This window comes from Cariama cristata, unplaced genomic scaffold, assembly GCF_000690535.1.
Source record: "Cariama cristata isolate BGI_N322 unplaced genomic scaffold, ASM69053v1 scaffold15091, whole genome shotgun sequence".
NCBI lineage: Eukaryota > Metazoa > Chordata > Aves > Cariamiformes > Cariamidae > Cariama > Cariama cristata.
Window position 1 is genome coordinate 1 of NW_009601109.1, and position 10,028 is coordinate 10,028.

Below are 10,028 nucleotides of genomic sequence, written 5' to 3' on the forward strand. Positions count from 1 at the left end.
GCCCAGCCCGCCGGCTTTTACCGCCGGCCAAGGGGAGCCCCTTTCTGCGGGGGCGCCGGGAGGCGGCCGCAGAAGAATTCCAGCCTCATACAAGGTGTAGGGATAAACGTTAAAAAGAAACCTGTAGGAAGCAGAGCTGGTTTGTCGGGCTGGCCTCAAAATGGTGGCTTTATAACCTGAGTAGGTGACTTCGTCATCTGCATTCCTAGCAGTGTTTATGTTAAGGATGCTCAGGGTTGCTATGAAGAGTTGGCAATTTGCAAGGGTTATTAAACAGATTTCAGAAGTTAAACTAGTGCTTTTCTTGAACAAGATGAAGTGGGGGTAACTGCCTGGTGTAGATCCCATGCTTGTAGTCAGGTAGGTAGTTACTCCGACTGGTCCGAGACTGACTGCCGTGAGAGGCAAGGCAGTCGCCTTGATTTAGTATTGCAGTGTGGTGAGCAGCCTCTGTTAAAGCAAGCTGATGTAGCAGTCTTTCCATTTTTCTGTTGAATGCATTTTAGTATACAGTCATCAGCTTGCCATTGCTGATTGCTCCAGTTTAATACCTGTGTGACTTAAAATTGCGCCAGTATGAAACTGAAGTAATGCTGTTACTCTGGACTGTGGTGTTGTCTACTTAAAAATATCCAATGAGCATTTAAAAAATAAATATTGCTTTTTAATAATATTTGAATTTGTTACGTACAGAATGACAGCAGTTCCAGTACTGCAGGTGCTGGTCAACAATTTCAGAACTGGAAGATGAGAGCTGAACAAGCTAAGAAAGTTGAATTCATAAGAACTGCAAAAAAGCTAAAAGCTCAGTAAGTTAAACACTTCATCATAACTATATTTCCATGCTGCTATGGAGGTAATGTAACTCAAGGTTCAAGGTAAGAATTTCTGGTAATGAAACTTCGGGCTAAGATTGCCTTTTCAGGAGCTTAGGCAGATTATTGTGGTTGTTAAGAGTAGTTCAGCATAGGCTCATGAGCTCCAAAATGCCTTGTTGTTCTAATTACCATTTGGACTTTGGTCAGTTGTCTTCTGCACTAGATGCACAAAAAATAAAGTACCTGTGACATAAATGAGTTCTCAGTTTTCCTGTTCAGCTGTGCTTACCCTTCTAAGGACCTAACGCCCTTAAGACATACCAACAAAAGGGGAATTGCAGCAGCATTACAATAGCTTCCTCAGAGAAGACTGAAAGCACTTCATCTAGAATATCTAGACCACTGCTTTGGAAAATGGTGGCTCAAGACAGCTGAGGCAGAGAAGTAATTTAAATCTGTTTTCCCACATCTTGTGTATGTGCTGAAACAGCTATGCTAACAGCTGAAAGAACAGGGAGGTTTCTTCTTGAATGGATGACCTTTATGAGGAAAAGCTGATGTAGCCACCCAGCTGAATGAGAGGTCTGTAGTTGTGAATCCTGAATGAACAGTGACACTTAAGCCTCATAGCAGTGTTTTATGCTGTCTGACTGAATCAGCTCCTCCTGGGTTATTCTGGAACCTGGGTTATGGCTCAAAAATTGACTGCTGAGTAATGTAGACATCCCAAGCAGCTTCAAACAAGGCATGCCATTTAACTATGGTACATTGTCCTTCTGTAGTCGTGCTCTGAAGGCTTCTAGGGCACTGTGTGGGGAAATTTAGTACTTGAGTCTGGTCTGCGAATTGCCATGGACAGCAAAGCATTTAAACTGTGAGTCATAAACTGCACTACATAGGGCTTTAAACCATGTAGCAGCAATAGTCTGCCGAAGAACTAAGCTGCTACTGAGAGACACAGTTTCTTGGGCTGTCAGTAGTGTTGCTTAACGTTGGGAACGCTACAAGATGTCTCTGTACTGTGTGGCTGCAGTGTCCTGCTGTTCTGATCTCTAACGTGATGGCACCAGACTTCACAGATACCCTAGTATACTGCCTCATTGTAGTAAAGCAAAGCACATCCCACCCTGAGTTGTACTCTAAAGCTTCTGACCTTAGTAAGAAAGCAAAAGTCACCTATAGCTCTTGGTCCTGTACATGAAGTATAGTCAGTAAGTAAGTTAGCAGCTTTAATATCTTAAGTTAGAAATGCTAATTAACTCGAATTTGAATCTTCAGTTGCAGTAGCACTGTTACTAGTGTTAAGGCTGAGGGAATGGTTTTGTCTGTGCTGCGGCTCCCTCTATGTGTGCAACTCCATTAATACAGCCTGTCTCTGTCCTGTGCTTTCCAATGAAAATTCTCATAAGGCTCCTTGATAGTGAGCATACAGATAAAATTTCAGACCATTTCAGTGTGTGAACCACTGCCTGTCAGCGGGGTAATTTCCTTGTTAACTTCTTTCTCTTCTTCAAGTTCTTGGGTTACTTTGGTATGTTCTTACAACTGCAGAAAGATTTTTTCCTTGAAAACGGCTGTAGGAACAAAACTGTGATTTGTATAAAACCTAAGACAGTCCTGTTGACACAGCCTCAGCTGGATACTAACCTTGGAAAATCTTGGGGCTTTGCCACATATTCATGTCTTACTCTGGCAACCTTTCTTTCCAGGCTTGCAAATATAGAAAAAGACGGAAATGGATCTCTTTACAATAGGAAGAGTGATTTCAGGGTAGAATACAGCATACTAGAGGACCTGGAACATAGCATGACTGTCAGCAAGTAAGTGGGGTTTTATTTGGGTTTTTTATTTTCCTTTTTTTTTTTTTTAACTCTTGTTTGTTTGAATGGTTTAATAATCAGTAGTACAGAGAGATTAATTCAGGTGGAAGGTAGCTGTTAGCAAGTGTGGTATTTCACCATATGTACTGCTTATAAAGAAGACTTCCACAATTCACTTGCAAAATTCAGAAGCATAAACATTTTGGGCCCTCTGTGGTATTAATTGTATTCTTTCAATCTTGAATGTAGCAGATGCCACCGGGAACAACTTCGGTGGAAAGTTACCGTTTTAGAAACTTGGGATCAATTTTGTGTGTGTATTGCAAAATCTAATGTAGTCTAGCTAAGGTACAATAAATATATACTTTCTACAACATAAGTTTTCACACACTGATTGCTGCCTTTAAATATACTTTTAAATAGTCCTGTGTTTGCGTTTCTTAGGTTCATGGATAATGAGTATTCACATAGTCTAAATAGTGCTGTGAGATGGTACACAGTCTGTCCTACAAGATCTGTTCCACTTACAGAGTAATTAAGTACTTCAAGAACAAAAAGTGACTCCCTGGTCACAGTACCTAGATTCTTTCAAAAGTAATCAAATAAATCATGCTTTGCCTTCCAATAGAGAAGATCAAAACAAAGTAAGTTGAAGGAGGCAAAGAACATGTAGAGACAACTAAAAATATACTTGCCTTATAAATTTTTATGTGTTTTAATGTGCATATTTTAATTACGGAAATTTACCATATCATTTACCTCTTGCAATCCTTAAGAAATGTAAATATTGCCAAGGAACGACTAAACTGAAAAGTTCAGAAAATTTTCCAGGAGTAAGAAGGGAGCATGGAAGTACGGTTGGAGATACTGTTGTAAGATAATGAAGAGGACAAAGATGAGAGTTGTAAGGCACTACATGTGAGCTATGAAGAAGTGTTAAGTATGCTCTTTTAGGGTGTGTACTAGAACCCCCAAATTTCCCATTTACTATGTTCAGGTCTTTCAGCATGGTCTGTGTGCTTTTACACTTTCTGTGGTCTAAGCAGGAACTAGTAGGGTCATGTCTTAGCTACGTTCTGTTATGTTTAGGTCTTGGACCCTCTTATCCCTTCCTTAAACCAAATCTTTTAGGATAGAAGATACAGCTCTTTAGTACCTAAGATGTATCCAGAACTTCATTCTCATCAGTGTGGTATTTATGAACTCATGAGTAGCCAAGTGGTAAAAAAGCAAGCAAGTAAGTGCATGCATGCTTGGAGTACTCGAAAACATTGATTCTACTTTAGTTAACACAGCACATAAATAAATGTCCTTGAAGTAGTACATTCACATACACTTTTCAAGTTTGTTTTCTCTTTGTTACTGAGTGTTTTGAGGCCTAGGCCAGAGTCTCCCTCAAAATTCTAGAGGAGGTGTTATCTGCCTAGGCAATATTCTTCAAACTCCAGTTACCTGGTAAAAGATTGGGGGGGCGGGGGGGAGGGGGGAGGCAAACTGATAATCTAGCTATGACTATCCTGTTTACTCCTTTAGAAATAAGAGATACTAATTTTAAAATCTGTTGATGCTATGTGGGAAGATGCATGGCCCATGCAGTCAGCTACCTGCAGTTACAGTCATGTTAAAATGCTTAGTATTATGGTAGTTTCTTATGATCAAACAGAATTTGTCTCCCTGCTGAGACGAAATCTCAGCAGTTTATTTTGGATATTTTGTTGCTCTTGTTCTTGCATTGAATTTAATGCACAAAGAAACTGTTAGAATTATCAACATCTTATTTTGTTTAACAGAAGCTAAAATCCTGCAGGAGCTATCAAAAATACAAAATAATGTGAAGGGACTTAAGCAACAATTAAAAGATGTGAAGCCTACACCAGAATGTAAGTCATGATGACAGATTTAAAAACATTTTCTTCTATAAACAGGTTTCTTGCATAGTTGGGCTTGTGATTCTCCTGCAGACTTGAGATACTCCTTCTCCAGTCTGTCTGCTTTTCCAGGAATCTGGGAAGGGAAGAATGCAGAAATGTAAGAAATGGTGAAAGACTCTGCAGTTCTGTGTGGAAACAGAGAAACTTACTCTGTCTTAGAAGTGGTCTGGGTTTGTTTCTTCAGGCTGTTGAAAGCCAGGTATTTTATATATTTTACTCTGCCTTACGTAAAATGACATTAGTATCCTAGTGCCATTTAGCTATAGCTCCCTTTAATCTGGTAAGAGGTCACAGAGAAGGATCTATGGGGAACTCATTTCTACCTGTCCACGTGGCTTGCAGTGTAAGTTGGAATATTCTGTGGAAAATGCTGAAACAACTCATTCAGTTTGGATGTTTTGAAACTTTCGGGAAACAGGCACTGAAAGAACCGTTCTCCTGTGATACTCTACTACCTTGTCTAGAGCTCAGGTTGAAGCCCTCCCACTAGCTCAGAGCTTTCTGATGCTAGATAAAGTGCATCTTAGTTCATTTATTCAGTGTCTATTCTATAAAAAATGCATTATCTTCTTGAGCTGTCAGCGAAGAATCCAAGAACTAACAAGGCATGAAAGCTGAACTAAGAGTTCTAGGTGATATAACTGTAACAGTTTAGTTTATTACTTTTTAAACCCAGGGTAGTTAAACTATGTGTTCAATATGTTTCCAGAGAGATGTGCTGGTTCAAAACGGATTCTAAAACTTTTTTCTACCATTGCAAAATAGATCTTCTCTAGACAGTTGTCTTACCGTCTTTCTCTGCATCAGGACTACACCATGCTGACAGAACAGGATAAAGTCTTACTTTGATGTTTCTTTGTCAGCTTTGTAAAAGTAGTGACCCGGTGGAAACGGATTGCCACAGCCTGGTATAAACCAAAGATTTAAGTGTGCTTCTTCAGTCACTAATTGCATTGTTATAAAAAAAAAAAAAGTGGAAACTTTAGGATAAGGCAGTCTTACTGCGTGAATCAGTTGAAGATTACTCATAATGAGATTTGTTTAATGGAAATGAACATTTTTACTGGCATTTGCATCCAGTTAGCTAAATCACTGAAATCACACCTTTTGAATAAATAAAGAGTCTGTCTTTTAAGGCTGAGATAGAAATGCATGCTTTTTTGTACACTTAAATAAAAGTGTTCCAGAAGTCTCGGCAAGGGCCCACATTTCTGGATAGTGCTGAATTACTGCTAAGTACTGTAGACTTCTTAAGGGATATGCTCTTTTCTTCTTTTCCTTTTTAGTTGTTGACAAGCTCAAGGAAATGATGGAAGAAGTTGAAACTGCAATCAATGTTTTTAAAGAGGAACAGAGACAAATGTATGTTTATCAGCTACAAGAAAAAGTGCTTTCGTAAGACACAATGAAAACTTTGCATTAATCAAGTAAACTATTCTTTTGATTTACTCTTTTCCTAGTGATTCCTGTGGTATATAAGTCAAAACTCAAGCTATCAACATTAGAATCTTGATAAACAGCCTTTAAGAGAGGCTGTTTATATAGCTATTGCAGTGATCCAATGTTACAATAATTTGCCTATGAAAAGGCTTTTCAGAGAAAGGCTACAGAAGAAATTTGTGGTGTTGGGGTAGGTTTTTTTTTTGTTACTGTTGTTTTTTTTAAGTGGGTTGGGATGTTTTTTCCCCTTTCTCTCTACTGGTGTCAGGAGGGGATTGAGTTAGTTGTTTGAGTGCCATAAATGTGTGTTTTCACTAAAAGGGTAACTTAATTCTGATTGTGTAGTGCTTCATTATGGGAACATTACAACCATGCTGTCATCTGTGTTCCCATTTCAGTTCTTAATCTTTGAAGAATAGCTTTTGTGTCTCATTGAACAATTCCAGAATTCATTTTTGGTGAATGAACAATGAATACTGGATTTTTTTTTTCATAATTTCAATGTTTGTTCTCTTTTCAGATATGAGTAGCTTTTGAAGGAGGAGAAAACTGCCATTAATGAGCTTAGTGTCTTTGAGAGAAAAGTGGAACTGTGGGTGTTAGGCAGCTCAACAACAGAAAAAGTTTTGAAATTACCATCAGCCAGGGTCTCAGCCGATAAAACAATGGAAAATCATCTACCTGAAGAAGTAGTAGAGTTTGAAAGATTTCTTCAGCAAACAGGAGGGTGGCAAGGAGGCTGGGATGATTATGATCATCAAAATTTTCTGAAAGTATGGGCAAAACACAAAGGAAGGCTGTCTTACATAGATGAAGCCCTTGAGTATCTCTGTGGAAGAACAAAAGAAGATATTGAACAGCATGACAAATGGTATCGAGAATTTCTAATTTTACACGAACGAAAGAAAGAGGTAAAATAACCCTTCTAGGCCTTTTGTACCTTTAAGAAAAAGTACTTATTTTTAAAATGCATGCGTTTCTTATTTTTGTATTTGTTTCTGGTGGTAGTGCTCGGTGGATTTCTGTTATAGTTGATGGTATAACTGAAGTCTTTAGCAACTTACCAAAAATATTTTAAAGAATTACCAATAAGCATAGACCTAACAACACACTGAAGCGGGCTGTGTATTGCCAAAGTATATTATAAATGCTTTTGATGGCAGTGGTCCAGCAAGTTAGATGCCAGTCCCACAGCAGTAAGTGATCCTATCTGAAATTGCAGTTCTTGTTACATCTGTCCCTAAGAATGTCTGTCTCACCATATAGGCAATATACCTATGCCACACTGACGTAGAGAATTATGATTCCTTCAAGAACTATCCATCTGAGTAATAAAAGATACACTGACATAAAAACTGAATTATAAAATAGTAGGTGGAATTGTTATTTTGAACAAAAAAATTAAGACCTGAAATGTGTTTGCATTGGGGGAAAAAAAAAAGCATATTACACCAACATTCATAACTACCCAAAGTTAATATGAGTGCTGTAACTTAAATAATTTTAGCAGGCATGTATTAAACCTGCCTGTGAGATCCATACAATAGGGAAAAAAAATTGTGAGAAAGCAGACATAGGTGGTTCTTTGCCTTAAGTTTTGCTTTTAATAGATGTGTAATTCCTGTCAGAGTTTGTATCCTTGGAGCATACATTTTCATCAGACTGAATCACCACGAATGTGTAAAATTTTCATGAAAACATTTTTTCTTTTTCCTGCTTTTCCTTTGCAGTCAATTAAGAAGTGGAAAGAAAAGCAGCAGCAAGACAAAGAAGGAAACTTAAAGGAGAAAGAGACATCAGAAAAAATGCTCAAGGAGGAATGGCTACAACATGAAGAAGCTCAGAAGCAAAAAGCAGAAGAAGAAAGAAAAAGACAACAAGCAGCAATTGAAGCATGGAAGAAACAGCAAGCAATAGCATTTGCAATGGAACAAGCATCACAACTAAAACTACAAGAAGAGAAGGAGAAAAAGCAACAAAAAGAACATCAGCACCAATGCCACATGAAGTTACTGTTGGAAAGGCATACGTTGCAGAAGAAAGAAAAGGAGGAACTTGAAAAGCTTGAAAAGGAGAAGAGGGAGGAAGCTGAAAAGGAGGAAAGGAAGAGAATTGCTGCAGAGGAAATTACTAAGTTTCAAAAGCGTGTGTGTAATTACATCTCCATTTATGCTTGTTGTTTTAAATTTGCCTTCTTCCTCCTATAATATAATCTGTTAAACACTTTTTAAAATCCAAGTTTCATTCATTTAAATCTATTTTTGATTCACTATGAATAACAGCATCTGTTACATACAAGAAAGAGTATGAAACTTTATTTTAGACAAAGATGTTCATTTTCCTTGATATCCAAGTTCTACAGGATTATTCAAGCCCATGTTTCTTTCTACATATAGAAGTGGTTTTATTTACTTCAATGTGAAAATATTTGGGAAAAACAGCTTGGGCTGCATCACTCTCTATGCTATAAAAACAACAGAAGACCTGATTGTTGTATGCAGATATGAAATAAAAAGAGATGTTTGAATATCCTGCAAGTTTGAGTAGCTGTAATGTCAAGTTAGATCCTGTATCAATGTAAATCTGATTACTGGAGAACTGATATTAGTGTCATCATTCACACTAGAGTTCATTTTTTATAAACAGAGATTAAACTACTACAATACTCTTTTTTTTTTTTTTTTTTTTTTTTTTTCCAAAACTGTGTAACTATAATTTGTTTGTGCAGGACAAGCTATAGCAAGTAGTGACCTAGTGTAACTTTATTCTGTACTATGACAAAATAATTTCAAAACAAAAAAAAGTAACTGTGAAAAGGTTGCATATGTATTTTCATATGATTTGTTTTACTTCCAAAGAAAAGTTTGCCTTTTTACTCATTGTACGTTTCAGGATCTACATAAACTGGAGCTAAGGATTCTACAAAAACAAGCTAAGGAAGCTGAGAAACGACAAAAGGTTGGCAAAGTTAAGAGAGAAGGTAACTCACGGTTTTTTTTGTTTTAATCTGAGTTGTGTGCAGCTTGGTTGTTTAAACCACCTTTTTCCTCATTGATCTAAAAAGCAATTATTTTTACTTACCTAAATGGTTGATAAAAGAAAAAAAAGTCATACCTGCTATCAGGAGACAAAAATGCAGCAGGCATTGTGTTCTTGTGTTTAAAAAAAAAAAAAGGCAAGAGCGAATTTATTTATCTCCTGGCAGTATTTATTCTGGGTAAAGCCTATAGCTCATACAAGTAACCTGGAATGTGGGTGATGTTTCTTATTTTTAAATGATTTTCTACCTTTAGTTAAGTAAGTAGGCTGGCATCCAGAAGAGTTGCGGGAACGTTGTCTGGGTTCTTACAGTTTAACCTTTTAAATTACCGAAGTTTAATGACAGCAAGCAGTTGTTGACCCTCTTACTGATTTAATGTTTCAGCCCTTTCCTGTGATAGTGTGAAGGGAAAAGTCTCTTTATGGCTAGCCAGCTGTGTTTTGTTTACTCTGCACCTATTCATGTGGTGAAGGCCTAATGAGTGTATGTAACTGACGCTGTGATCAATGAAAAAGACCAGTTTTGTTTTGGTTGTTTCGCTATGAGGTCGAGATTCACGTAACCAGAGACCGGTCCCGGTTGTACAGACCTACCGAGGGCTGGGAGGCACGCACAAAACAGATCACATCAGCGCCTTCAGAACCGCTTTTACGTATTACTCATAGGTAAGGAGGAGAACGGTAGACGGGCAGCATGACAAAAATACAGTTATACATGAGCTCTTTCTGTTTTTTTCGCCTTTAGAGCCATCCCAGCCTGGAGACAAGGGTTATAGATGAGCACCTGCCTGTCCCTGTCGCAGGATGATGACTTCCTTGCCTGTGAAGCGGCCAGCAGTCGTCAGGAGTTGTCACAAAATTTGCTTGACACAATGACGTATATTTTATAAGTGTCGGATTTGAAACGTCACCTGTCAGACTAGCAGGGTTTGCGTGACGGCATACGTTTCCGTTGGCATGAAAAGGGCGTGTCCCCGCAG

General features: G+C 38.0%; 1 protein-coding gene across 1 annotated transcript; it reads left to right on the forward strand.

The window, feature by feature from the left end:
• Positions 1 to 693: 693 nt before the first annotated feature.
• CCDC112 (coiled-coil domain containing 112) lies at positions 694 to 9,824 on the forward strand (the record flags this gene model as incomplete). The annotated part of the gene is given in 12 exon segments (XM_009710331.1): positions 694 to 809; positions 2,528 to 2,638; positions 3,083 to 3,122; positions 3,770 to 3,875; positions 4,429 to 4,518; positions 5,856 to 5,931; positions 6,530 to 6,920; positions 7,740 to 8,156; positions 8,902 to 8,966; positions 8,968 to 8,989; positions 9,596 to 9,714; positions 9,794 to 9,824. Coding segments are annotated over 12 exon segments (1,584 nt in total), but the record flags the coding sequence as incomplete, so codon positions are not given.
• Positions 9,825 to 10,028: the final 204 nt, after the last annotated feature.